The 15,283-nt window shown below is 39.9% G+C and overlaps 1 protein-coding gene across 1 annotated transcript; it reads left to right on the forward strand.

Annotated features, from left to right (window-relative positions):
* Positions 1–1,463: 1,463 nt before the first annotated feature.
* rundc3ab (RUN domain containing 3Ab) lies at positions 1,464–10,854 on the forward strand. The gene is made up of 9 exons (XM_081393118.1): positions 1,464–1,583; positions 2,138–2,223; positions 2,463–2,552; positions 2,795–2,875; positions 4,535–4,697; positions 4,800–4,957; positions 5,826–5,945; positions 6,103–6,197; positions 9,585–10,854. The coding sequence occupies exons 1-9, from the start codon at positions 1,554–1,556 to the stop codon at positions 9,725–9,727; spliced, it is 966 nt and encodes a 321-aa protein (XP_081249244.1). The 5' UTR covers positions 1,464–1,553; the 3' UTR covers positions 9,728–10,854.
* The last annotated feature ends 4,429 nt before the right edge of the window (positions 10,855–15,283 follow it).

A 15,283-nucleotide genomic window follows, 5' to 3' on the forward strand; every position in this document is an offset into this window, starting at 1 on the left:
AGCAGAAGAGTCCGGGCTACACTGAAGGTGTTAGCTGCGGGGAGGATCGGACGAGGCAAAGCCAGGGTGCTGGATGACTGAGGTGGAGCCGGTGCACCCGAGGACTGAGGTGGAGCAAAAGGGAAGGCGGATCCCCACAGAGCCCAAGGGGTAAAGGGACAATGCGTAGCTGAAGGCCTGGAAGTATGTGGCAAAGGCCAAGCGCGGAATGACCAAGGCACATCCGGAAGGACGAGGAATCCCGGGGGAGCCATAGGGACAAGCCGAGGGTCATGTCGACTGGCCAAGGTGGAGTGACGGGCACGTAGGTTCTAGGCAGAGCAAACGGGTCTACAATCCAGGGCCGAGCTGGAGAACAAGCAGTCCAAGGCGGATCCATGATGCTTAGATCAGGCAGAGTAGGAGGAGACGAAGGACTGCTGGAGTGAGACAGTGAGGACAGGGCTGAAGGACTGGGCAGTGCAGGCTGTACACACACATTTTTCAGGAATGGCCTCCTTAGCCAACGCAGAATGGACAGACTTCTCAGAGATGGCCTGCTTTGCTGATACAGGACAGATAGATCACAGGAACAACTCACTTGGTCGACACGGAACAGGCAGACATTTCGGGAATGGCTGCAAATTGCAACTTTATCATTACGGATGTGCAATTACACATATTTAAATCATTATATACAAGCTTCAATAGAAAATACATTAATGTATATTTTAGTTTATCATAAATGTTTGTCATTACATTTGGCAGTACACTTGAGACATTAAGTAGCCTAATTGGTCCACAATATAGACAACACACATTTAAAATCAATGAAATTAGAAAGATATTTATTGGATGCAAATAAAATCAACCAGTAAAAGCAAAAAGCACAGTAGAGAAAAAAACACAGGGAATCAGTGGTGTAGGTATTGAAACACAATGGAATCCAGAGAAATCATTCCCAATTTGAGTGCTATTCTACGCCATTATGTTGTATACATACTAGTGTGAGCACTTAATTATCCAAAAAACAAAAACAAAGTGTGGAATTTTGGACACTTCATGCACTCAACTGTCCAATGATGTTGGATGACAAAATAACCTTATAAAATATTAGATGGTACATAGTACATAGTGCATCGTTTATAGTGCATAGTGTATAATGTATCATTTGGCGCACAACTTTTTTTTGTCTCTTATAGATGCAATATTTTTTTCCATATTGGAGTACATTGTATTGTTTGTGTTTGTATGGCAGGTTTTCTGTAAAGACACTGTTAGAGAAGTACACAGCAGAGCCCATTGATGACTCATCTGAGGAGTTCATTAACTTTGCTGCAATTCTGGAACACATCCTCAGCCACCGCTTTAAAGGCAAGACAGTGCATATGAAATCACTAGCACACTTACTTTTTAACCTAATAAGAACATTAAGGATATATTTAAGTGATGTGAATCGAAGCATGTCTATTGCAGGCTCTGGCAGTTGGTTTGATGGTCAGCGCAGTTTCTGGGACTTCATCCGACTGGCCTGCAGTAAAGTTCCCAATAACTGCATAAGCAGCATTGAGAACATGGAGAACATCAACTCCTCACGAGCAAAGGTGGGCATGCAAAATAGTTATAGTAGGATAAGTAAATACCTGGTACTTTTTTGTGCCACAGTAATGGTAAGATATAAATACCATCATAAAGTGATAGTTTTCCCAAGAATGAAAATTGTGTCATCCTTTATTCCTCCTCGCGTCATTCCAAATCTGTATTACCTTCTTTCTTTTTTGGAACATAAAAGAAGACATTTTGAGAAATGTCTCAATTGTCTTTGTCCATACAATGAAAGTCAAGTGTAACCGAAACTGGTTACAAACTGGTTTCCAATATTCTTCAAAATACCTTTTTTATGTTCCACAGAAGAAGGATAGTCATACAGGTTTGGAATGACAAGAGTGTTAATAAAACTTTGGAAAACTGTTATGAATACTCCTACACAAGAGTACAGGGGGGAAAATGATTTGACTTGATAAGTTTTATACTCATAAACACTTAATAGACTCAACTTATTTTAAAGGTGTTCATTAATATTTCTGCAACATATGCATGTTTGATATGGTTTGTATGATGAAGCTTGCAGTGATTTGTGATTCATCCGTGCCTCTAGGGCAGAGCATGGCTACGGGTTGCACTAATGGAGAAACGTCTGTCTGAATACATCGCCACAGCTTTGCGAGATAGTCGCACCACAAGGTCAGACTTAAAGAGAAAACTCAATATTAATCATACCACCAATATGATCCATTTATTGTCCACACCCAGGCAAGACAACTTGGGTGTGGTTGTCTTGCCTTGCCAACTGATACATATATCCAGTTTTAACATAACAATTTAGACAGCCATTAAGAACATTAAACTATTGAATGAAGAAAATGGCGCATCTATAATGTGATGTGTGTGTTTATGTATTGCATGTGTGTGTTTGTCTGCAGGAGGTTCTACGATGAAGGTGCCATAATGTTGCGAGAAGAAGCAACTGTTCTGACTGGAATGCTCATTGGACTCGGAGCGATAGACTTCAGGTAAGAGGATGGATATTGGAAGGAGTAATAAACTGAGGAAAACAAAACACACAAAAAATCTCAGCATTCCAACTGAAATAGAACCTCATAGTATAAGGAACCAATTTGGAAAGCTTTACATAGGCAGCAACCACGCCAATGTAAACCGTACAATACTTTAATGCTGGTTCTGTAACTGTGCTGGAATGTTATGCAGTGAAGTCAATGTTATGTAATCTTTGTTGATCTGTGTTTGTTGTCAGTTTCTGTTTGAAAGGGGAGGCTCTGGATGGGAAGTCTGAGGCTGTTATTGACTACACTCCTTATCTGAAATTCACACAAAGGTGAAGAACTTTATATTCTACAGTACAACTCAGTTTCATGCAGGGAATGGTGTGGGAGAGATGTTTAGATTTTATTTATATCACCCAGCTGCACAATCATATTTTAATCGTGATCACGATTTCTGCTTCTCTCGATAAATTAAGCATAATCGTCAGCGATATTGGCCTGCTGGTCTTTGCACTGGTAACAAGTCTCCACAAGCTTTCATAGCATATGTGTTCTTAATGAGGACTCTTGTGTGTATTTGCTGTGACTAAGGGTGTGTTCACACTTGGCATGTTCTCAGCTGGTCAAAATACCATAATATATATGCTACGCATACACAACGAGCGCATTTATCCCAGCACACAGCATTGTTTTGGATGTTTGGGAAGATTCAAAATAGGCAATACGTCATAAAAGCCGACCAATCAGTTTGTGAACATATCCCTTTGCCTTTAGGGTCTGGTGATAAAAATTGCAATCTGAACGCTAAGCGGACCATGACTGATAAATGTTTGTTTCTGTTTTTTGGTCCGGACCAAATGAACAAAGCTTACCGAACTACAAGTGTGAACACACCTTTTCTCAGTAAAATACTGCAATAAATCCAAACATGAATCTCGACTATATTGTTTGCGGTTGTGGTTGCTGAATAAATGCACTTATACAAACTCTGTGCTACACTGCAAAGTCTTTTTTATTGTTGCTTTAAATTACATTAACATAACGACAGCGTTTTGTTTCGGGGGGTTGGGCAGAAGTTTCCTCTTCTTCCAAAATAGTTTTTTTTAGTTTTTCATCTCTGTTTGGGAGATGTCATCCAGTTTGAAATGGAGACTACAAACATGGAGGTTTTTCAGATTTTCCATAACGGTGCTCTCTTCCTGTTTACGATTCTTTGCAGTATTTAGCCACTGCCCACAATGCTCTGGTTCCTTCACTGGAAACTTAAAGTAGCTCATATTTTCTGTTGTTAATAACACTGCATTATAATAAGTGATCAACCGATATTACGTCTGATCACGATTAACTATTAATGATATTTTATCATAAGAGATACACAAAAAACTGTTGAAGTAAAATGAAATTATATACAATATTAACTTAAAATTCGCCCAAAATATTATGAAAACTGAAAACACGTTATTCTTTGATAAGGCTGATTTTGGAAATGACAAGTATTTTCTAAAGTAAACCTATAGAGTTCAGTCAGATGTGAATTCAGTGACTGTTTGGACAGATTTAGCGAGTCATTTGTCGAACTGATTCAAACTGATGAATCATGGTTCTTTAACCTTTTCATTAAAAAATAGCTTTTAATTAATTTCTGAATTTCTGTTAATCAGCCTGGTAGCCACAGTTATTGGTTGGTGTTGACAATTTCACTATAGCCAAATTTAGACTTAATGTATTAATCAGTTTATCAGTAATTATGACAATGTACAGTCACATGTGGTCATTCTGGTTGGCTGCCAATGTTTTTATTGCTCATCATCTGGAAAAAAATCATTGTGAAAGTGATTCCAACAAAATCGTATCTCTGTGGCGTTATAGTTGTGTTGTGGACATTTAGAATGATTTTAAAACTATATCTTTATTGTTATCATCCTTGGTGTGAACGGCATTTAGTGCCACTGCTCTGTTGCCATGGCAATGAGATGTTGTATTTTGTTCAGTTATGATTATCTTAGTGATGATGAGGACGGTCAGAGCGTGGACAGCAGTAACAGTGATGACAGCGTTGATCATCCTTACATCCCTCTGGTCACCGATGAGGAAAGCTGGAGGAACAAGTGCCGCAAAATGGAGCAGAGATTCAAGATCGTCAATGCGCAAAAGGTTAAACACACACATACACACATACATGATTTCCTAGAGTGGTTGAGTAACACTTAAAATGAATGTTTTATGTGCTAAAGTGTGTGTGTTATTTGTGTTTAGGGGTACCTTGAGGAGCTGGTGAGGCTGCGGGAATCTCAGCTGAAGAATGTGGAGATGGAGAATAAGAAACTAACTGCTGGACTAGAAGAACTGCAACTACAGAGTCAGAAAGAGAAGAGAGAACTGGAGAACATCATACTGGAGCTGCAGGAACAACTGTGAGAGCAACATACAGTACACACACCTCTGATTTTTAAGACATGGGATGTTTATGGAATTATTTTGGATTAATTGGTTCAGAGATATTCACCTGTTTTTGTCAAACATTCTGCTTCTTTCATTTTCTTTATTAATTAATATGAATCAACACTGTCAGATACATAAACATGTACAGTTGAAATATAAACATTGACACATCTTGCATTCATAATGATGAATGATTACGATACAGAATGGTTTCAGTCACATTTTCTGCTTCATTTATTATTTTGAAAATAATAATATTTTGGCACATCACATATGTAGCCATTTTGTTTTCTTGTATTTCTAGCTACTTAAAATTTGGGGAATTATCTAATGATACCAAAAAAATTCTTTACTATTTACGTGACAGTGTTGACATCATGATTGTGTCATGAAATATGACTACAATTGTTTTTTTAATTTATAAATAACTGATCGTGTCAACTAAAAGCAGTTGTAAATGTTTATAAAATGTTTATTTTAAAGATTTCTTTAAGACACATATTATAATATTAAGTTTATTGTATATGTTTATCTATATGATGTATTAAATTATGATCTGAGGACAGGTGATTTTAGGTGTAGTGAGGATGATTTAATATAATAATTGTAAGAAAATAAGAGTAAATAAAATGAAATGGCACGTTTTGCATTTAGAACATTCTAGTGATTATCTCTGATTCATTTCAATGTGGAAATGTTGCTATTTTAAAAATGAATGCCTGGTAAAAAAAATAAAAATAATACAGTGGGACGTACAGTATGTCAAGAATCAGTGATACACACATCACATTGTTTACTCACTAAGTCCATAATATTTTTTTGTCTTTAACTGTATTGCAGGACAAGTCTGATTCCAGGTGAATCACATCCTCTTTCTAAGGATTTGTCAATCCCTCTTGTTAACCAGTGGCCATCACTCCACAAATACAACAACCAGGAGGACAGGAAATTGTACCACAGGTGATAAGAGGCTCTCTTTGTAGCAGCTTACTCAAAATCCCAGCCATTAACCAACTGGCTTTGTGAACTGAGTTTGTGTTGCTTAAAATATATCTAGAATGCTGACAAAGATTTAACGGCAGATACACTTATGCTGTGGGTCTGTTGTTGCTTTTAGGGGTAGTTTCCCCAGCCCGGAGCCACATATCAGCCTAACCACAGATTCTCAGAGGATGGAAAGGAAACAAAATGGAAAAGCCTGGTGCACAGCAGGTACACCTTAAAACCCACCTGTAAGCTTAAAGGGACACTTCACCCATTTGCATTAAGCTTTGCATTGTTAGAAACCCAGTCATACTATTGAATGGTCGTGCAACACTCTCTCATTTTCCCCTGAGACGGGAGAAATCTGTTATTTACCTCTTACACTTCCTCCTACAATGACGCAAAAATCGTCATTTTGCGTCATTGTAGGAGGAAGTGTTAGAGGGGGGGATTTCTGTTAAGACTACAGACACTAGTTTCTCATCTTTCCCAGGGTGGGGCGCGCTCACGCTACAGACCTATTACAGATCAGTGGGTGGGACTTTACTCTCTGAAACTGAAAGCAATATCCTCCATCTTGTTTGAAGCTAAGCTAACAGGCGCTGTGGAGACAGATGTAAAGTTATGACAATAGCGGAGGAGAGTGCTCAATATGATATAGAAGAAGAGGATTTCGGAAGTCTGATGCTTGAATCAGGTGTTTGTGGCTACCTTTACAAGCCGCATTATAGCGAAGAGCAGCCGAGGCAGAAGACCTGCCTGCCGTGGACGAGGAGCCCGGACTGGCTCGAGTTAGGGCGGACCGGTGGCGCCGGTGATCTCACTATGCAGCTACGAACCGCTACGAACACAGAGATAGAGTCCGTCTGCGGCAAAGAATTTCAACGATGACAATTTCTCCTGGACGAAATCTCTGAATCAGACGAGGACACGGACGTTTGTGTTGAGAACTATCCTAGTTTCGCACCGCATTTATGTTCTGACTGAACATCCAGGTACCATGCAATAATTCACCTTTTCGAAAGAAATACAAACGAGGAGTAATGCACTATATGAGTTCGCCAACTAACTAGACATTTTGTGTGAATGTGAAATGAATTTCAAGCTCTGGTAGTAGCTAGCCTTGTAGACGGAAGAGTGATTTCTCTTATAGGCAGATATGCGCTTTCTGGATTAGTGGGAGTGGCTTGCAGAGCTGTGCAATGTGGTGCATTGTGGGAGTTGTTGTCTTTCATACAAATGCGTCCTGAAGTTATTTTTTGTCTTTTCTCGGTCACGAAGGCACCAAATTCAAAAATTATTTTACATTTCGACTACATATATGACCCACTTTAAATAAAAAACAATGTTCAAATGGGTGAAATGACCCTTTAAAGTTGGCATGAAGTTGCAATAGGATCTTCACTATTGTACATCCGGGTGAAATGGCTTCTCGAAAAAGAAAAAAACAACTTGATTTTGTCCATCAGAAATTTTGGAAACACTGCAATATCAATACTGCAATTCTTAAACAATAAGAATTGTCCAATTGATTTTATGGTGACTTTAAGGTGGTAGCTTTGTTTTGACCTTGCTGTCTTGTCCAAGCTGGTTGTGGTGGTTGTTCAGTTAAGCTACTAGCTGTAAGATGGATAAGCAGGTTTTTGGAGCATGGTTGCTAGACTTTTTACTATCAGCATGAGGTGTGGTCCTATATAGAGCTTATTAAAATAACCTCTCCCCCTCCCAACAACTCTTTTATGATAACTTGTGCACCTGTGTAAGGGTTGGACAATAATCCCTCCTTCCAGCAATCGGTCACTCAAATGAGATCACAGCAATTAGCAAACTCCAACTTCAATTCCTGATGGACAAGTCCCGCCCCAAATTTCTTCAATTTGAAATACATCACAATAGGGATAAAAAGGCAATTGCAACTAATATTTCATACCAACTTAAAAGGGATAGTTCACTCCAAAAAATGAAAGTCCTTTCCCATTTACCTCATGTCATTTTAAACCTGTTTGACTTTCTTCTTCTGTGGGACAGAAAAGAATATATTTTGAGAAATGTCAGTGTTGTTTTTTTCGATTGTAACCAAAATGGTTTAGTTACCAACATTTGTCTGAAGGTCTTTTTTTTTCTGAAGGTCTTTTTTTCATCCAAAAGAAAGGAAGAAATCTAGGGCTGTACTGTCCTAGTCGATTAGTCGATTAGTTGGTCGATACGTTCTGGTTCGACCAAAATTCTGATTGGTCGATTTTCTGCCGCGTTTATTTCATCAGTTTTGCCGCGCTGAGGCGCGCTCATTTCATCAGGTGGAAAGCACTAACTGCTAATGGGGGTGTTTTCAGAATACCCTTGTTTCACTGTAACAGTCTGTCTTCAAAACACCCCCCTTGTTTTCACCTTTTTTGGATTAGTCCAACCCAAGAGAGAGCGTCGAGCATAGAAGGTTTGATGCTGAATATTATTTATTTAATTGTGAGAGCGTTTAATAGTCAGTCCTCTTCTAACATGTCAACAACAAAGAAATCGACAGTGTGGCAGCATTTTGTTAAAATTGATAACAGGAAAAAGGTCGAATGCAAAGTTTGCAAGCAACAGTTTTCCACAGCTTGACGACAAACATGACATATCATCTACTGTAAAAGTGGTAAGCTCACTTGTCTGCGTTAGCTTGCCCTGTCTGTTTTGAGTAAGCTATGAACATATCAAAATTAGCATATTTCAATGTTTTAGTGTGATAACCTAAATTTTTTATTTTTTATTTGGAGCCTAATGCGCAATTGCGCTGTGCTGTTGGTTGTGTTAGTTTTGAGCCTAGGATGCTTTATTTTTCAGTTATGCACTTTATTTCGTTTCTGCTCTTGATCTGGTTTGTTTAATAAATATTCTTTTTTTATTAAAGTGGACGTGCCTTTTGTGTTTATTAAGAGTAAACGCTTTAAGTTAATAGTCTATTCGTGTCTCAGCTGCGAAGCTAACGTTAAGCTCATCAGCCTCGCTCGGTGCGAGGACATGCACGGTGAAATGATAGTGTCTGACTAATAATAACTTACATATGACAAAAATAATTGTCTAAATTATGTTGCATATTCCTCAACAGTTCTTGTGATGATATCACTAGTTGACAACATAGTACTATTTTCGGGAATCATAAGCTATGATATTGCGCAGGTGCACGTGATGCAGAGCTGACAGACTCAAGTGTCAGACTCATTTAAGTGCAAAATAATTAGGTCAAAAACGATTTAATATACTGCAAATAGCCTACTAGTTGTTTATGTTTATTTATAATTCATTTAGGCGGACAACAAGGCTACCAAGTACTGCCCACAGTGCACATCTAATTAATTTAACGTTTTTTTTTTCTAACGTCATTTTTAGTCGATTTTAGTCGATTTTTAGTCGAAAATTTCAGGACTTCAGTCGACCAAGATTTTCTTTGGTTGAGTACAGCCCTAAAGAAATCATACATGTTTGGAATGACATGAAGGAGATTAAATGATGACAGCAATTTCAGTTTTGGTTGAACTATCCCTATAAGCTTGTCAGTCTAGGATTTTTTTTTCTACAGGAAATGCTAATATTGGTGTTCAACAATAATCTCTATTTCCTCCATTTTCATTTCAGAAAAAGACTACACTCCCTCTATGTTAGGTCTGTGTGGTTCTCTGTCGTCTTTACCCAGCTGTAAGTCCCTGCCAAGCCTGAGGTCGACAGAGTGCCTGGTGAACATCAGTGCAGAGCCCAGTCCTGCTCTAACTCCCAGCTAGGGATCAGCAAATGAGACCGTTGTCACAAGCAGAGAGAATCTGCACTGTCAGCTAAGACATCCAAAGATATAATGGCTCGGATACAGCCTGCGTAATCCATGTTACCCTAATTCTCACAGAAGTATCATCCTGTTTTCCCTTGAAGAGATATAGCTAGACCACTGTAGTTATGGTGAGATGTTTTCTCACAGATTTTTTTTGTCAGAAATGTTCAAATCTGGGTATCTCTGAATGTCTTTGCTGTTCAGGTCTTTCTCCTGACTTGTTGTGGTAACCAGTGAAGGCAAACTGTGGACTATGCACTGACTGACTTGAGACCTGCCTGAATTGTCACTACAAGAGGCCAACACAGCTTTCCCACATTTTGTTGCCCTTTAAAATCTCCTACGGGAACACACACTTACAAAACACTTACAAACAAAATCAAATGGACACTTACAGTCAGAAATTAACCATGAATGGTGTGCGAAAGAAAGCATATTATAGTTACAAGTAGTATTTTGACATTATCGTCAATTTTGTTTAATTCTCACATTTCAGCCATCTAAACATCACTTGTCTGCCAAATAACATGCAAAAACTGATAACAAGATGATGTGTATGTCTTACTTTACAGTCTACTGTTAAAGTGGTAATAAAATGAAAGACAATTCCGGAATAGTTGCCTTATTCCTCTTTTCTTGCCTCTTGAAATAAGTTTGAGCATCCGGCACATGATGGCAGTGTACTATTGTTGAATGACTGACGGTGAGTGACATGAACAATTGGACCAGTATATATCTGCATACTGTTGTACTGTACTGTATGTTTGACATCTATTTGTCATCTGTTGTTGCATCATTACAACAAGTCTAATGTGTGGATCACTGTCATTTTTGGTATATTAGCTGCATCAATTTTAATTGCATTGGCAAAAAACTGATAAGCTAGATTTCCCTCCTCCATGGTCAGTGTAATTGAAAGTATTTGTTTGAGAATGTGTGTGTGTGTTGTTAGACGGCTGTTCACCTTCTGTTAGAATTGAATAAATTAGTTTTTTTCCCCATTCATTGCACATTTCGTTGTTTAAAAAGCCATTGGAAACTATGCTGTTTGTCACTTAAAATCGCAATAAAACTGCCTTTTTTGTCCTAATGTTTTCCATTGAGTCATAGTTGTTCACTCCGTTTTATTGTTTTTCTCTTCTGTCCCACTTGACAGTCACTCTTTGAATGGATGTTTTTGTAACTTGACAAATGATTAATTCAAATGCTTTTTAAAATCGTTAGAGTTTAGTTTCCTCAAACAAACATAAAAAACCAACTTCAGTGCCATTTTTAGTGTTTCTGGGTGTGCCATATTTAGTTTGTGGGTGTAAAGACTAATGATAAGATAAGAGAAAATCTTGACTGGAACAATGAGAGAAACTGGTTAATTTAACTCTGAGATACATTAATTATTATTTCACAAAGGAAAAACACGCCTGAGTAGGGAACGAGACACTGCGTGAGAATGTTGACTCTATGTGAATGCTTCCACGTAACCTGTCTCTGAAGTAGGTGTGAAATAACGTCAATTTTATTGGCAGATGGCAGTCATATGACATGAAAAAGCTGCATTAGACATCATCAGCTTCTAATTGGATGAAATAAGACACTGAATCAAGATGTATGGCAATGAGATGCAACATCTCATTCTCTACGCAGGGAACCAGGTTACAATCGTAACCAGAGATATTCCCTTTCGAGGGAACTCAACACTGCACTGGAATATTGACGCTATGGGAACTTTAATATGCACTACGCCATACTGAAAGGATGTCTGCATGAAAAAGAAGTGAAATCATTTGAGGTGCATGGCTTGGAAGCCACAGAACCCCTGCTGTGTGCACTGAAACAAACAAACAGCTGCTCAGTTTTACGCCACTGGCCTAAGCTGTGGACATAACGACATGAAGAGAGAGCCCAAACAGGGCCTATAAAATTAAGCCTCGCCTGTTCCGCAGATTGAAAAGGCAGAGGATAGAAGGCTTGAAGAACCACATAACGTGGCCCTGAGGAAGGCCTTAGGGACATAATCCAGCCAAGGATGAAGAACAGCTTTGACTCCATCAGGAGCAAAAGCCAGGCAGGAGGCAGCAAACGACAGGTTGGATCTTCTACTCTTTGTACAATAACTAAGAGAAAAAACACCTTGAGGGTCATACATTTCTCAAAGGCTGACTCCTGGGGCTCGAATGGTGCCATAGAGAGACCTTCCAGGACAACAGGATGTCTGCTCCCTGATTCAGTTACCAGGGACGTAGACTGCTCTCACCAAGATCAGTTTGCCCTGGGGCCAAAACAGGATATGGCGCGAACGGATTTGGAAAGAAGGCTTGAACGTTGACTGCCCTGATGATTTATGTATGCAACTACCGATGTGTTGTCTGATCTGACCATGGTCAGATCAGAACATGAGAACATGGTAGCCACTGAGATATTGGAGGAAGTATTTCAAAGCCAGAAATACAAGCAATTTATGTGCCATAAAAGATGGCCCGTAACCCCTAGCTGAGCACCCATCTAGGACTGCACCCCTGAATGTGAGGGAGGTATCTGTTGTTAACGTTTTGCGATGACATGATGGCCCCAACATTGGACCTTGGGCCAAGAACCAACGTTTCTTTCACATCACAAGGGTATGTAAGCATCTGCGTGTAACCCTGATTAAACGAAATGGCTTGCCCCTTGGGGAAAACCCCTTGGTCTTTGCCAGTGGTCTCATATACGCAAATGACAGTCCTCAGATTTGTCCACTCCCTGGAAGACTGCAGTTGAGACCGTTGTCTCGACCTCATGACTCTCTGAGGGGGAGCTTAAGCAGCAACGCTCTTTTTGCTATGTACACCCTGAGCTCCGCCCAGGCTGAGGTTGGGAAACAGCCACGGGGCAGGGAATAAACTGAGAAAATGTCACCAACTGCTTCTTTGCTTGGTATTAATGGCATCACTTGGTAAACAATGGTATTAATGGCATCACAGAAAAGGCCAGAGTGAACAATTTAGGTGTCCAAATGAAAAGTGTTATCCCTTTCTTTATTGCCCAATAGGTTGAGCCACAGGTGCCTCTAAGTGACAGCCATGGCAGCCATTAAATGGCAGAGGAAGCAGGTCATCTGCTTAGTGGCGCACAGAGCCAAATCTGTGGCCCACCGGAGTTCTTTCACAGCCTCTGGGCCAATTCCCTCGCCTACATCCAGGTCTTTAAGAAGGTCAGCCTGGTATGTCTGTAACACTGCGATGGTGTGCAGACAGGCACAATGCCTACCAACGCAGATGTAACCCCACAGGGCTTGGTGAGCAGAATCGGAGCCTTTAGAGAAAACGCCGATTCAGGGGAGAAATAGTTAGCTAACGTATCCTTAACCTTAAGCATTACCCCATACCCATGCAATAGTTGGACAAAGCCGAATACGGTTTTAATCACGACACCTCAGTGTGGAGATCTGGAAAAAATTGAAGGCTCCGATGCGGAGATTGTGATCTACCAAAGAGCAAATACTCTAATACTTTTCCTGTGCACTTCCTGGTCCTCAGCTGGCCAATCGAGGGATGGCATTTCATCTAATTCCCCCGCCTAGATGCTAACCACATCAAACTCCTCGGAACCAGACATAGTTAACACCCTCTTTCAGAACAGAAGAAACTGCAGAGCAGGCTTATGGATCCTAAACAAATGCTTTGGGGTTGGTGGATGAGAACTGAGAAAGGGCAGAACCCGTCTCCTCAGTTCCTCTGCCAACTCCATTTGTGACCCCCATGATCTGAGCCGCTGTGCTGCCACGGGGTGCTCGAGCTTGGGCTTCCTCCTCAGAGAAAAGAGGCAAGCGGGAGTGAAGCACTCTCATTGAGCCATCCTTCAATACCCACCAGGTCCTGATTTGTTGCGGAATGGCTGTGGCCATGACCGACAGCTGAAGTCGCGAGGACCCACGAGATCTCGCGAATTCACGTATGATCATGTGATATAAGTGCTGAATTGCTGCGGAGCTCTCCGGCATCCGGCAAAAATAGAAGCTCAGCGAATCTGCTCTGGAGGGCTGCGGATCGCCGGCGTCGGAACGCAGCAGTTCCGCAGTCAGTGAAAATACACACATTGACTTTAATGGCAACCTATTGACTCCGCGTCTACGCCGCCATTCCGCAGTTGGTGGAAATTAGGAGTAAGTTTTCTCATTGTGTTCGGCACCGTCGGCTGAAATGGGTCCTCGTCGGCTTTTTTTTCAACCGATTCTACATGTTGAATCGGCGTCGGGCCGGTGAGAGAGATAAATCTTTATTGGCTGTTCAACTTAGTTTACGAGTCAGTGCACGAGAATAATAGCAAAACAGCAAGCAAAACAACCCACTAAGCCGACGAACTATCGCTGATGAAAGCTGACCGTGTTGTACCTCGCATTGGGGTAAAAAGCTGCACTTGAACACACCAAGAGAACTACAGCCGACTGTTAGCTAGAATGCGCGTTCTGCGCCTGCGTGTAAATGAGACAACTGTCTATTTCTGCAGATATTTGTCATTCAAAAAGGGAAGCCGACGCTGCAGACTGCAGATACCCTTGCTGGGGTGTTCTGGGTGGTTGATACAATCTCAGATGCATAACATCCTGGTGTCTCATATGCATGGAACACATCATTCTAATCTATTTCAAACCTGTTCCTTAACCAGATGTCACTCTTTTTTATTACAACATGGCTTGTATTTAAGGTCACAATGACCCAGGGGTCAACCCAAGAACAAGTGTCAATTATGGGTCAAAGGTCAGAATCATTTGTTCACTCTGGATTGTTGCAGTAAAAGAACCAAAAATGTGTGGTTCTTTTGATGTGCAAAATAAGATTACCAAAAAGATGTGACACTTGATTAATTTTCCAGACTGCAGCAGTGTGAAGCTAAAGAATGACTTTTGATCTTCAAAATAACTCAATTCTAAGAGAAAGACAAAGAGTAAAAGAAAAAGCCCTTCCTGTTGGATGCATGGTCAAAGAACGCACAATTTTCCTCATGTGAAACTAATGAGAACGCATTCTTGGATCACTGTTTGTCTCAAAAACCTCCTTTGAAAGATCTAAAAGTCTCTCAGATTTCATATTCTTAAAAATCTCTACAATCCTAAAATATGAAAATTTAATAAATGTAAACCACAGATAACAAAATATTGTTTATTTTAAAGAAATACAATATATATATATATATATATATATATATATATATATATATATATATATATATATTTTTTTTTTTTTTTTTTTTTTTTTTTTTTTACAAAAAACAAGTTAGTGTACAAACCACAGAACAGCTCTTCTGCAAAAATGGGCATATTCAGAAAGTGTTATCTCACATGCAAACCACCACTGATTGCACTCCTTGGTCTTCAGACATTGGGAGGAAGGTTATCTCCAACAATACATGCTGAAGACACCCACAGGGACGGGACTGTTACACCCTTGGAAGAAATACCACTTCTATACATACAGTAGATATGAAAAAATGTAAAGCAGTTTAATTATGTAATTTAATGTTTTACTCACAATTCAAT

Source organism: Scardinius erythrophthalmus (genome assembly GCF_964197995.2).
Source record: "Scardinius erythrophthalmus genome assembly, chromosome: 18".
Classification (NCBI taxonomy): domain Eukaryota; kingdom Metazoa; phylum Chordata; class Actinopteri; order Cypriniformes; family Leuciscidae; genus Scardinius; species Scardinius erythrophthalmus.

Excerpts from the sequence above, each read along its gene's own strand:
- rundc3ab (XM_081393118.1), top strand. The coding sequence starts at position 1,554 with ATGGAGAACATCAACTCCTCACGAGCAAAG. Across the intron at positions 4,958-5,825 it reads CTGGAGCTGCAGGAACAACT|GACAAGTCTGATTCCAGGTG; the intron begins GTGAGAGCAACA and ends ACTGTATTGCAG. Across the intron at positions 5,946-6,102 it reads GACAGGAAATTGTACCACAG|GGGTAGTTTCCCCAGCCCGG; the intron begins GTGATAAGAGGC and ends TGTTGCTTTTAG.